This window comes from Schistocerca gregaria, chromosome 3 (genome assembly GCF_023897955.1).
Source record: "Schistocerca gregaria isolate iqSchGreg1 chromosome 3, iqSchGreg1.2, whole genome shotgun sequence".
Classification (NCBI taxonomy): Eukaryota; Metazoa; Arthropoda; class Insecta; order Orthoptera; family Acrididae; genus Schistocerca; species Schistocerca gregaria.
Genome location: NC_064922.1, coordinates 611,655,887 through 611,671,077, shown reverse-complemented (window position 1 = coordinate 611,671,077; position 15,191 = coordinate 611,655,887). Strand labels below are relative to the sequence as shown.

Sequence of the window (15,191 nt, the reverse complement as noted above, 5' to 3'; positions counted from 1 at the left end):
TAAATTCATTGCAGTGTACGATTTGTATAGTGATGTCATGTTTCATTCAAAGCTGTCTCATTTCAACAACTCCATTAATCTATTATTCCCTATGTTTTAAAAGCCATCAGCACTCTAAAATTACTATTTTATTTCTGAAAGTCGACCCTGCAATTTTGATATGAGGTCTGACAATTTTCTTACAAAACATTTTCCTATGAGAGCGTATTAATTTACCAACGTGGTCATACTTCACCAAACATGCCGACAACCACCATTCACTTTTGGCCTGTAACTTCAGTCTTTTAAACGAAAGGAAATTTATAGTTAATTTACGAGAAAATTAAATTTTAGTTACTATTCAGATGTAGAAAGTAAATAATTTTTATTCCACCGCTGTTGGAATGGATCCGTTCGATGTATACTTTTAAAAATACGATTTCTTGGAAGTTAAATGAGTGGCACAAAAGAAACCTCTTCAAGTGATGACACTGACAGGACCTTTTTTGTAACGTTATTGAATTTTATGTATGTATACATTTTCGTTTTGCACGACTAAAAATTGTGTTTTCTCTTTTTCAAGTTCTTCGATCAACCACTGAGACATACTGCATTGGAAAGATGAGAATCATCAAATTAAACAATGATTACTAAGATTCAGGAGAAAATCAGCAATACGGAAGATAAGAATATCATTGTCTGAATCTCTGTCTTTATGTGCTGAAGTTTTAAGTCAGTTGGGTAGATGGTTCATGGATCCATAACATATTTCAAATTTAGTGTTCAAATTATGTTAAATAATTGCATTGTACATGAGGTCACTGACGGTAGGAGGGCAAGTCTTTGTGTGCCATGCGCGCAATGTGGGATAGTGCTGTTTGTTTGTTTATCCATATTGTGCATCCCTTTTGATAAAGTCACTCCTTAAGCTGAAAATATAAAAAACAAAATTTCCGAACTGAAGAATACTTGCAAAAGCATACCAACAGCGATCACTAAATTATCAAATGTTGTTGGCACTATTCAGTCAGCACAGTCCAAACTAGGAACAAATGTGCAGAACTAGATTCTAAGTTAAGAGTTGCAGTCCAACAAACAAGTACTGGAATATCACAAGAAAGCAGAGCTTCAGGTGAGTTTGTCAAAGCTGAACCACACTGAGTAAGGACCTCTCTCAGAAGCGAGAAAATGTTACCATGCAGATGAATGATATAATAAGGAGTCTGTCTGTTATGAAAGAAATTGTACATGGCACACAGCCTCTTGATGTTAGGGCAGGTGAAACATGTGATGTACTAGATCAATTTGAAAGGATACAGAGAGACAATGTAGGTCATAACAATGCATCACCCAACAATTCATTCTGTAAAGTGAGGGCAGTGATCATTCTGTTGTCAGTACTTTTAGAAGAGAGTTTAGTGAAACATATGTAATTCCCTGGGTGCAGGAGAGACCCCAAAAAGAAAAGTTTAATCCCAAGCCAGACAGTTCTACAAAATGCAATCTACATAAATATTTTTAATGGTATCCAAGCGAAACCAACACTGGGATAAACCAGTCTCATACCACCATGTATTAAGTATTCTTAGCCTAGTTACCTCTCACAATTAGGGAAAATCTAGTGCATCTCCCAGAAACTAATTTGGAACATTTTATGCACATTTTAGATTCATTTACTTAATTCATGAAGATTTGAAGGTGAGCAATGGCAATAGTGTCGGGCAGTCCACTCTATCTGGCAACCATTACAATACTCAGAATAGCAAAAACGACTGTCATGTGAACTGCATGCCGCCGCTTGTAGAACCTTTGATAACTATGGGCAAGACAGCAACAGTTGATAACACTTTGATAAAAGAAGACGACATGCTAACCAATACAATCCTGGGTATCTTGTGAATAATACAAACCCATGGGACAATTGCCACCGAAACTAATGGAGCCCTAATCTAGGAAATTTCGCACAAGCGTATGTGAATGTTTATTAACCAGCATAATGAACAAACGCAACACAGTACTGCCGAATCGAATTGGTACATGCAAAACGCAACACTTAGAGCAGTTGAGATAGCGAAGGAGTGAAGCCTGGTCATGTAAAATCCGAGAAACTAGAAGTGACCTCATGTCACCCTCAAATGTTGGATGCACGATGGAGAGAGAGTGCAACGAAAACGATCTAATCACCTTGATGTCATATAATGATGCTGTGGATATCAGAGATGAATTATGTACTAATCCTACTGTGTATGAGGAAGAGTGTGGAAATTTAGTTCAAGCTACAATTAACACAGTGGTAGAAACATTCCAACTATCAATGTATTAGACACAGGATCTACTGTAAATGTTACACCCATATATTTTTAAAATGGAAACCTTGCCAGTTCAAAACTGTAGAATTTTTGGTGCTATTGATACCAAGTATCAGGATGCAAGCACAATTTAAAAGTAAATGTGGGAAATGGGGCTTTTTGATGCACCTTCCTAATAGTAGAAGGTTTAACACTGAATTGCATCCTGGCCATAAAATATTTATGGGGGAAGGCTAAAATCGATTGTTCTTCTGGCAAATGCTACTTGCATATTAATGGGAAAGATGTTATATTACATTTAATAAAAACAAAATCCAAACAAAGTAAGTTCTATCAAATTATAAAGGTAAAACTTATTGGAACAGAAGTGCTGCACATTAGCAGTCACTCATTTCATTCTGTGAATATGAATCAGGAACTTCATGTATCAGAACATACAACAACCTGAAATAATTGATTTATTATCAAAATACATAAACGTATCTTCTGAAAACCCATGAATTGTCAAAGAATATGATTTGAGTATTATTGGAGGTACTGTCTCACGAAACTTATTGCCATATCATGTACAGATTTCAGAGATTCATATTGATAGGTCTTTCCCACAGAATATTGTTGCAAGTACACTGTATTTATGTTTGCAGGGACATGTCACCAATTTTGTGTTTTGTTCTTTGGGTTAAATGTGTGTTTTCATTATGACCCTAGACATTCTCCTAGGACCTGAGCAGGGTGACTTTATATGATGACGATCTGGCCATAGCAGCATCTACTTTGGAGGGGCTTCTTAATTCAATACAGAGAATATTGCAAAAATTTGCAGAAGCAGAATAATTGCAAATCGCCAGAAATCAAAATTTGCTGTGACTATGTCATGTTTCTGGCTTATATAATCTCACTGACAGAAATATTGTCACCACCCAGTACAAAATAGACAATTCAGACCATTTGTAGGCTTAGTTTTGTTTTTTACATAATTTGTGCCCAATCAGTTACTAAACAGTTTGGCACTTTTAAATTTATTGAACAAGAATAGAGCTTGGTTTTGGTCAAAAGCTTGCCAGATAGCGTTGGATGCTGTTAAACATGCTTTAGTAACTTCCAATATCTTACACCATCCAGATATATCTGAAGGATTCTGTATAGCAACAGACGCCTCCATTACTGGTTTAGGCACTTGTCTGTTCCAAGCTGATAAAATCTCAGGCAAATCTAGTGTTCATATAATAGGGTTTGCTAGTCACACTCTATCATAATGTGAAAGAACATATTCTACCACTGAGCTAGAGGCTTTGAGAGCAGTATGGGCCCTAAGGAATTGCATTACCATGTCTACAGTAATAATTTTATAGTCTTTTATGACCACCAAGCACTGAGTTTTCTCTTAAGTTGTAAATTACTGTTTGCATCCCTTCCATGTTGATCTCTCTCATTACAAGAATATGACTTTGAAATAGGTCACATTAATAGTTACAGCTGCCTTTTCTTGGCTTCCTCGCTGGCTGCCAGAATTTATAGAATCAGTCACGCAAACATCAGATTTCAAAATTCTGTTTATAAAGGACCCCACCTATAGGCAATATTAACTGAACATGCGCAGAAATGTGGAAACTCTACAGTATACTGACTGCAAGAGGCACAAATTTGAATAACTGTTGTTACTGATCCCGGTTTATAAACTATCGTAACATTACAGAATACATAATAATTTCTTGTTCCATAAGCATAACATGCAGTCTGATTCCTGGTGTGTATTTATCCTCTCCACTTGTCAAGCTTCTTTTATTTGGTACATTATTTTTAAATAATCTTCCACATGCATCTACATTACACACACTAAAATAATGTTTATTGAAAATGAAACGAACTAATAGATAGATACACTTCCCTGGCACATTCTAACTATCTTGGATGAATCAAGATAGAGTATCTGTCACTCTTGGGAGATGAAGGCTCCTTGGAGGAGAAGATTCGATAACCAATGTTTTCACTAACAGAAAATGCTCACCTAAGAAATAGATAGAAAGTTAACCAAACTGCAAGAGTTGCAGGTAGGTGACATAATATGATTAAAAAAGCATCTGCCCTGTTAAAAAGCAAGAATCAGAAGTGGCAGATCCTGTATTCAGTACATTTAAGATAGAATACCACATGAAGCAAGTTACTTATTGACCTGCTCTGAATCAAATAAGATTAAGGCATTGTATACTCATCAAGATTTAAAGAAGTACATACAATGATGAAAAGCTGTGTCTCTATATTTTTCATTTATTACTCAGATTTGTAAGTTTTATGTTATACTTAAGTTAGTTATTTAAAACACGTGGATAAAAACTAACTACACAATTTTTGAGATCTTGACTTATTACGTTTATGTACATTATACAAAATGTCATCTATGCAGTAATAGTTTGCAGACCAAATGACATAATCACGCAACAAGTGTCTTCTGCCATTCAGACGATTTTTACCTGTAATTTAAGATAAAGAAAAGTATAAACAGAAATGACTAATCGATTTCCTGCTTGACATATTTATGTATGTGCACACAATGGTAAGTAATTGCAAGAAACAAATGGTACTTTAAACCTTTAATGTATAACATGTATACATGAATCATCCTATGGAGGACTACCTACACTACTATTTATGATTATATGCGTGTAAGTCATCACTAACTCAATGAGCTATAGACACTAAGATACTGTATTACATGATGTGAACTAGAATCACTGTGTGTATATAAAACATGATATGTTGCATTTCTTGATTTACAATCAGAATATTAAGGAAATATTTATGTCACAAGAAGTAGAAGCCCAGAATAAAGTGTAAAAAAGGTAGTGTCAAGATAGTACACACTCACTGTTGTGTGCAATTCTGTGTGTGTATATATATCTATAAAAATATTTCTGAGTTATGGTAGTGAAGTAGTATGTGTGGTACTAATACTAAATTCATAAAGGCTATGAACCGACTGCTGTGTAACTGGTGTTAGTAGGTAATGAAGTTAGAGCTAGTCGAGGTATTTCTTATGCCTATGTGAATTTCTTCTGTGGATGATGTGTGTTTTCCTTAGCATTATGATACATGTAGAACACGAAAGATTAATATTTGTGAAGCTAAACCAATAATATCCTAAAATTTAAACAAATATAAATAATGTTCACTATTTTGTATGTGTCTGTAAAGTTCAGGCCGATAGGTCACAGACACGCCATCACACACATTTATTTAATATGAATAATTAGTGAAGCATTTTCTAATGTACATTATGAACTTATGTATGTGCTGACAATATTTTATTTCAGAACGAAATACTGTAAGTTTTATGTTATGTATTACTGACGTAATTGTACAACTGTTCTTTGTACCACCCTAGCTGATGACCTGCCTTATGCCTCTGCAAAAAGCAGGCAACTCGTCCTGAGGTCTGAAACCATGTTCTAATACAGCAACCTATTCCTCCAGCTCTCTACCTGTCTACGTAGCGTCCTGGCATCGATTACTGATACCACATTCTTCTCATGAGTTCAGCTGACCTCACCACAGCCTAAAAATCGCATATGGGCAGCTACCAACTGATAATTCAATTGTCGAAACCACTTATGCTAACCTCAGAAGTAAAAATGTTTTTCGTTCTATTCACATGTTAATGATTATCATAAAAAACGTTAAACTATGTTGTCCTAAAAACAAACAGAAAAATAAATATTTTAAATGTATGTACTCTATTTACAAGGATAATTATTATTGAATGAAGCTGATAAAATCTAGTTCAATATCAAGTGACAATTTACTACTGCTGGATGATATTCACAATTTATTAATTTCAACGTTTGAGTGAATCTCTGAACTTTTGTCATCTGATTACAAGTTACAAACTGTATAAAAAACTATGCAATCACTGTTACTTTTGGAGAACTTAAATATCAATTAATCATTAAAATTCTGAACTACACATGTTATGCATTTATTGTACAGTATAATGTATAAAGCTTACTTTTATGAATAATATTACAGTCTGAGGACCATGTCCTGGCCTTAACTCAGATTTCCATAGGCTTCATCTGGATATGAGGGCAATATGTCAGTTATGATTCTGAGCATAAAGTAATAATACAGACTTTAACAATGCAGTATAGTCCTTAATTATATAACATAAATCGGATCATGTCTGTCACAAACTTATAAAGCAAGTAACATACACCTGAAAAATCTGATGACGATACATTTTAATAAAACTGCATTTGAATAACCTTGGGTAAAATACGACGATATGGTTAAGTTGTCACGAATGTTATGTAATAAAGCGCAACAACTGAATGACTGTTATTTGCTACACAATTTGAAAAAGTTGTTGGCTACAAGTTAAGTTAAGAATATGGGTAGCTAAATGTTGAAAGTGAGGTACCGTAATGCACGCTACTTCAACCACGCTAGGGTGAAGTATACTATATTTTTCAGCAAAATATCCGGTCCCTCTCCCCTGCCAGAAGCTCATACCCAACGATACAGTACTATTAAACAAATTCCCCTTCGTGAGCTACTTTGTAGCAATTATTATTGAAAGTGTTTGTAATGTGATGTCAGTTTATTGAATGTATCGTATAGCTATTTCTTTCAATCAGCAGTAGGAAAGCCAAGCACGCAAAATACAGTGATGTTATCTCAAACTTCCTTCCAAGTAATAATTATTGCTTAATAACAAATGTTGTTAGATTGTTTTTAATTGTTCCTTCTTCACCTTCTGGACGCTGCACGATGCAGATGTAAGTTCACTGCACTGTACGATTGTTATGAATAATAATGTCACATGTGAACGAAGTCTTTCACGATGGCACTGATATGTAAAACATTCTCGGTTTTCTTGCCGCGTCAATTCTGGATAAAATTTCGAACTTTCGACGATAGCCTCTGTCGTCATCGTCAGGAGCAACTGACTGTCTTTCTATACTCAGCCAGTGTGAATATCTTATCAAGCACTCCCAGATCTTTACTGAGAAAATCAAATAGATTAGAGTTGGTCCAAACGATATTTTAGTCATTCTGGATGTGGTATCGCTGTTCACAAAAGTTCCTGTGGAAGACACTTTGCAAATGCTGGCGGATCGTATGCCTGCTGAAACTGCAAAGTTGTTCTGGCTTGTGATGACGACCACTTACTTCTTGTATGGTAATAAATTTTATGAAATGACAGACGGTATGATGATGGAATCTCCATTGTCTACATCATTGGCTAACTTTTTTATGGAGAATTTTGAGGAACATTCATTAAATTCATCTCCCCTTCGTCCATCCTTATTTTATTGTTATTTTGACGATACATTTAAGGTCTGGCCACACGGCGCAGAAGCTCTCGAACAATTCATGGAACACATAAACTGCATACATTCGAACATCCGGTTCACTGTCGAGATGGAGAAGGAAAGAAGGTTGTCATTCTTAGACGTTCTAGTGCAACAACAGGCGGATGGGCATCTCGGCCAGTCTGTGTACCGCAAGCCGGCACATATCGATTTATATCTTAATGCACGGAGTTTCTATCATCCTGTTCTGAAGAGAGCCGTTTTGAACACGTTGGTATATATAGCAAAAACTGTTTGTTATAAAGACCACTTGAAGTCAGAAATTAATCGTCTGAAGTACGTGCACGCCGTATAAAGGCAGCGTTCTCCAAGAAAATGAAACGTGAAAATGCTGCACTCACAGGATAAAACACGGATTGCGGTTCTTCCTTTAGTGGTGCTATATCCAGCAAAATAGGAAGAATTCTGGGTAGACGGGGTATAAGACCGATTTTTCATCCTCCTAAGAAAATTAAGGAGATGATTCGCCCTGTTAAGGACAGTCTCGGCCTCAGGGTCCCTGGAATTTATAATATCCCCTGTGACTGTAGAAGCAATTAGGTAGGTAAGACTATTCGTATCGTTTCCGACTGCTGTGCGGAACATCAAAGGCATATTAACTAGAGAAGGCATATTAACTAGAGAAATCGGTAATTGCGGAGCACAGCCTCACTAGCAAAAATTTTGTCCCATACCTCCACGTACTGGGATTCTGTTATGAAGGAGGCTGTTGGATCAAGAATGAGCGAGAAGACCTTTAACTGTGATAGTGGATATTATCTGAGCGGTGCATGGAAACGAACGCTCGATGCAGAGAAGCAGCGGAAAGCAGTGGAATCATTACTTGCAGTGTTTACTTTCCCACGGAAGCGGTGGTTCCACCAGCGCAGACAATGACACCGTCTCCGACAGCACTACGTAATCGCCGGCCAATCACAAGCCAACCAATCACAAGCCATCCACGGGCTGTATAAGGCCACCACAGCAGAAGTGGAGACAGCCAGTTGCTCCTGAAGATGACGTTGGGGGCTATCGACGAAAGCCCCATATTTTATCCCGAATTGACGTGGGAAGAAAACCGGGAATGTTTTACAAATAATGTCATGTTTTATTCAAAATTGTCTTATTTCAACAAACTAGTTAATCTATTATTGCCTTTGTTTTAATTGAGTCATGAAAACAATTTTTGCCCGTTTTAACTTAGCCAGAGATTTTTCATACCGTAATGCAATGAAGCGCCGTCAGCATTGTTTCGTTAGCTATGTCACTCCTGAAAGTCAAGTCGTTAATTTTAATATGAGGCCCAACAATCTTTTTTCACAACTTTTTCCTGTGTGAGTATATTAATTTACTTATACTGTGATAGATTACCAAACATACTGACTACCAGCAGTGACTGTTGGCCTTTAATTTCAATCTTTTAAATGAAAGGAAATATATAAACAATTTACAATGATGGTAAGTTCCTATGGGACCAAACTGCTGAGGTCATCGGTCCCTAGGCTTACACACTACTTAATGCAACTTAAACTAACTTACGGTAAGGACAACACACACATCCATGACCGAGGGAGGACTCGAATCTCCAATGGGAGGAGCTACATGAACTCTCACAAGGCACCTGTGACCGTACAGCTACCCAGGGTGGCTAGTGTACTAGGGAATTTTAAAAGAAAATAAGAATTCTAATTAGTATTCAGATGTGAAAAGTAAAGAACTTTTGTTCCACTGCTGCTGGAGAGGATCCTTTCGATTTACGCACTGAAAAATACGATTGTCTTGGAAATAGTCAAACAAATGAATGACCTCATCACCATTAGAAAACTACAGTATTTGGAAACTGAAGAAAAAGCAGGAAAGGGAAAGAAGAAATGAAAAGCTCAAAAGTAAAGCTTTTTATGTGGAATAATCAAAAGGACCAAGTTGCAAAGAAAGTAAAGAAACAGAAAACGACATATGGAAAGGCCATACTGGCTAAAAAAATTGAAGTAACGAAATTCGCTGAGTTCAACACTGAAGAAGACCGAGACCAAGCATACATATTTTGTAATAACTCATTCTTGAAGGAGGTAAGAATCTGATATCTATCTTGTGGCTGGGCTCATGAAATATGTTCTAGTGCTGAGGAAGAAACCAATTACTTCACCTGTGATTTCTTTTCTTGAAAACTTGTGTTTTTATTCTTTAGTGGTGCCAAGTGTTGAATACTATACTTATATTGGTGTAATTTTTTGAAAATTCGAAGTTCTTTGTCAAAAATGTTTTCATGTATTTTACATAGTAAAATATGACTTATTCCTGGTTTTTGCCATTCATTTAGATAGTAACCTCTTTATACCATGTCTGGGATAAATTGGGGTATTTTGCACTTAATGAGATGATTTTTTATGCTGAGATGGTTTATTTTAAATTGAAAACAACCTAGAATCATGTTGTTGAATATATAAAAGATCTGAATTGCCTTAATGTTCAAAGTTATTGATCACTGCAAATAATTTATATCAATTAAATGTTAAGGTACCTGGCCTTACCCGACTGTCCCCTACACAGTTAAAAAACTGATTAGAATGTGTGACAGACAGCTGAAGTGTTTTCAAATGTAGGTTAAAACTATTTTTTCTTAACTATTCCTTTTATATTAAATAGAAATCTTTAGAAGAAATACTTAAAATTGTCACTTAAAGACTCATATATGTCTAGTATGTAGCCACATATATACTTTTAATTGTGTGCAATCAAATTTTCAATAGAAAATTCCAAACCATAACGTTTATTGTGAATATGAGCTATAGAACATACAGCTAAATGATTAACTAACTGAGGATGTGATAGATAACATCACAGATGCACCGTTAAGCAGCACACACAATATTGCTGTTAAGGTATGGTTCTTTATTTCTGACAACAACCTGATTCGACCATGTTCTGTGCCACCCCATTTGACTTACTGTCTCTGTTGGCAAATGGTTAGCACACTGGACACTCATTTGGTAGGGCGACAGTCCAGATACACATCTGGCCATCCAAATTTAGGTCTTCTTGCGGTTTCCCTATCATGCTTAAAGTAAATAGGGCGATGGTTCCTTTGGAAAAACATGACCAGTTTCCTTCCTCATTCTTTTCCATCTGAACTTGTGCTCTGGACATCATTGTCGACAGGGTGTTAAGTATTGATCTACCTTCCTACTAACAGCAGTTTCTAGACCATCTGCTCCCCTTTTTTCTGGAAGACATGGATTTGGAAAGGCCAATGTATTTGATAGCGGCATGACAGAGCACCTACACACTTCAGTTTGACTGCTACTAGCACTTTAAAGATATATGTTATGACCTTTTGCTTGGCAGGAGTCAGCCAATGGGCTGGCCCCAGGCTCGATAACACAAAGAACCGCATTTAACTCTTTTGTGACATCATCTCTAGATATTGGCATACGAAACCCCAACTGACACTGACGCTGTACTACATTAACCAAACAGTTTGCTGATGTCTGTTAATATCACTTGCAGCATTCCATATCCCTTTCACCATGTCAAATATTCGATTATGCACCGCTCTAATTCCTACATCGAATCTGTTGGTCGCCATGCAGCCCATTTAATGAAAACCACATACATGGATGCATCCTTTATAGACAGCACCGTGAAACGTATTTGATTGAGCTTAATGCCGTCTTTAAAGGTAATAATGTGTGGGACGAACGTTATTCTAAGTGTTGTTTGTTGAACTCAAGCAAACTGTAAGGTTCAACCATGTGAGATGTTGAATTATCAAGGACAGTAACTATATTGATTATTTACTGGACGACATAGTATTTTTTATAGCATTTTGCACACGGCTTCTCCTCGCAGCGTTTGTAGCGTTTGTTACTGCAATTGAGGACCGTTCTGTACTAGACAGGATGAGATACTTAAATAGCAATAACGCAAATATAGGAGGTCGCAGACACTCACGGGATAGAAAACAAACATTCTCACTGAGTAATGGCTTTTAAACTAAAAAATTTTACAGAACCTCTTTTTAACTGATGATGCAAAATAACGAAAGGTTTTCTTTTTTGTAATTACAACAGAGCATCAGTCCAGTTTTGAAAACAAAAAGTGAAACGTTTATAACATAAATGTACATCACGATTTAAATTGCAGAACAGGTGGTGGTGACACAAACCTATCACACTGTTATACTGAGAACCATACAGGTCGTAAACAAACGTCATTTGTATCTTTACTTGCGAATGAAGTTCTTAAGTTGTTTCATACTAATGTGCACTGAGTGGCCAAAAGTCACTGGCAGACATGTGCGTTATCTGTTGCTGAAACATAGGAGCTACATTTTTCTCTCTACAGTCCTGGTTATGCAGTATGAAATCGGGAGCGACTGACGACTGACACAACAGTAGCCCATTGATCGCCCCCCCCCCCCCCATGTTTCTGCAGAGGCGAGGCGAAGTGATTTCCGTTCATTGTTGTCCTTTGCGGTCGTTTCTGTAAGTTAAAATACTGACTTTGCGATAGTGGATATCCACCCTATACACTGTTAACCTCGAAAAAGCAAATTCTTGTCTAATCTGTGATACACTATGACCACGCGACTTCCCTGTCGTGCTAAGTTCAAAGTAATTTTCTTCGCGACGAGCAGCCATGTTCACCAAACACCACTTGCTGGAACGATGTTTCCGTTCCCTTAATTAGTACATAAACACTAGTCACAAGTTCTGTACAGGTTAAGAGTTCGGCGCAAACCAGAAGCTTCTGGTTAACTGCAGTTACACTAAGAATGTATGCTGTGAAATGTGACAAGCCCTTGTGTAACACCATTGTAATGCTGTAGGAAAGACAGCCATAGACAAACATCAAACATCGTCTGTGCTTGCAATGTAGACGATCAAGACAATGGAAGCTGGCCCAAACATGCAAGAATGAGTAGGAGACTGAGTTGCAGTCGATCTGGATGCAACTTTATGCCTCTCTCGACACCACAGTGACATGATGACAAAGGAGGGCGTGTCTGAGACCAGAGGCTATGTATTTGCTGCTTGCTATAAGTACGTAACGCCACCAGCTGTGGGAGTGAGAATATAGTCTCTCTCTCTGAGTCGCTGGCTATAGCACTTCTCTGTAACAGACTTCACCTACCACGTCTAAGCATGCGCCATCGCCGCCTCTGCCTTCTAGCAGCAACATTTGGACGCCATACAGAGTATATCTTCAAATGGGGCAACCTGACCAGTGATTTTCGGCCACTCAGTTCAGTAATCTGTGGAGTGAAAAATTTGTTCAGTTGTCTCTGAAACAGGTAGTAATTTGAGAAGCTGAAATTTGGATATAGGTGTAAAGCGCAAAAACTAAAATGCTTCTTGCTGTGTAGGGGGCCAGCGGCAGTGATTCCTGACTCAGACGTTACAGCAGGGCCGTTCAAGCTATACCTGCTGCCTCCTTCTCGAATATCTTCAGATGTGGAGCACCCAGACACCTTCTTAGAAAAGGTTAGTACATGCTTGAGCATACAAAAGAATCAGTGTTAATCATTGACCACTATTTATATTTCTTCCATTTTGATCAAAAAGTAAACAGGAATAAGTCTATACAGTACATAGTAATTAACAAATTTTCGTCAAATATCTCAAGAGTAAACGTGAATGAATGAATGTAGAAACTTTGGGTTTTAACTTAGGCATAGAAAGTAAAAGTCTGTTTTGACACCATTTGTAATTTGCTGGTAGCTATCACTGGGAGGGCAGCTAGCTTGCTGGTTGGCTCATTAATTTCATAATGAGCGTACAGTTGAAACACCTACAACACAACAGACATTTTGCGTTCTCCATCTCTACATGTGCAATTCAGTCACAACTGTGCAGCACGATTTTCGTGGAGAGTACAGCACTACACCTCCTACACTGAAAGAGCCGTAAGTGGGTCTCTCATTGCACCATCGGTCCCCAAACCAGTAGTGAAAACAGTAACTCCACATGACATGACAAAAGTATGGGACAATATGACTAACATCCGAATGTTTTTCATTACATCTGGTGCATGACATGTTAAACATTGGTGAAAAATAAATGAAAACTTTGATTGCAAATATAGTTGTAAAAGATGTTCCAAGACTGTATGTACATGTATGTGAAAGATATGCCCTTATAAAATTCTTCCTGGTATGGATCCCCAAACACTTGAGCAATACTCAAGAATAACATCCTGTATGAGGTCTCTTTTGCAGACCAGTAGGATGTTTTGGTAGGTTCTAGTTGAGTTCTAGATCATTAGCTCACTAGAACTTACCTAGAAACTACCAAAACATCCTACTATAATCCATTTTCAGGTCTAACTCACTTAGTTTCATTTACATTACTTAGAAAAATTAATAAAAATGGACTATTTTTATATCGCTTTTACCAATTTTCAGGATAATTATTTTTTCATACAAAATGTGAATACAAGAAAATAAAATTTAATATTTTTTTTATAAAAGGTGGTTGTAACAAAAAAAATTTAATATTTCCTTATAAAAGGAGACTCTAAGGAAATAAATGAAATGAATTATGGTGCATATAAGAAATCAGTTCCTTGCCCAAAATTTCCCTAATTCTTTCTACTTGAGTAGCTATAAGATTTTTATGAACTTTTGATTGTACATGATTTTAGTGCTTTTTTACCAACTATTCTAGCACATTCAAGTGTAACTTCAATTTTCTGGTGTCTCGATACACATTCTTTACAAAACAAAGAAAATAATCTTTTCGATACTTTACAAAATTCATTAATATTCTTTTTCTCTTGACAGTCACCACACTGCTTTAGCTGTTTGGTGTTGTCCACTTGAAGATTATAAAATTTAATATGGACAGATAAAATTCATTTTCAAAAAGTGCAAAACATTTGCTAACAAGCACCTTCCACTCAGTCAATCCTGTACACTGAACTTCCAGAAGGTCATTCTGTATGTCACCGCATCATGGATACTTGCCTATGATTTAACTGAGTGCTTCATTATTTCGGGCTGAAAGCTGAAACACACCACCCACTCTTTAGTACAGGTTTTAAACCCGCCCTGGGGATGGTGATAAATCGTACAGAAGTGAGGATGGAAATCGTTTTGTCAAATGGTTAGCTCTTCTCCAACCACTGACGATTTTTATGACTTCGTGAAATAATGGCTAAAATCCTTCAGTCTATGTGATTGGTTTAGAAGTTTGACAGAGTAAAGAAACTCTAAGATTGTATATAGGGTGTATCATAACTAATGGCGTAAATGCATACAGTTGAAATTACATGATACTAGAAGCAAGAAAGTCTCGGTAAAAATAGAGTCGAAAACACATACCATAAGAGCTACAAACAATTTTTCATCTTCGATACTGTGAAGCAATTCTCTTCTACTGCAAGCTGTTTGCTTTCCACATTTTGAGAAGTAGTAGTATGGATGAAAACAAGAAAAAATGTCCAGTAAACATTTGCTCTAAATTGCATACCTTAAAGGTTATGAGAAATTGTTCTTCAGAAGAGTTATGTTTCTAAATAGTGAAGATGAGCATGTGCTCATAGCTCTTAAGGTATG

The 15,191-nt window shown here is 36.8% G+C and overlaps 1 protein-coding gene across 1 annotated transcript in view; it reads left to right on the top strand.

Annotated features, from left to right (window-relative positions):
- Positions 1 to 15,191, top strand: part of LOC126356188 (uncharacterized) — a 102,888-nt gene that overhangs the window by 29,923 nt on the left and 57,774 nt on the right. Inside the window, exon 2 of the mRNA XM_050006969.1 lies at positions 13,002 to 13,119. Coding sequence (XP_049862926.1) covers positions 13,002 to 13,119 — 118 coding nt within the window. The remainder of the gene's footprint in view (positions 1 to 13,001; positions 13,120 to 15,191) is intronic.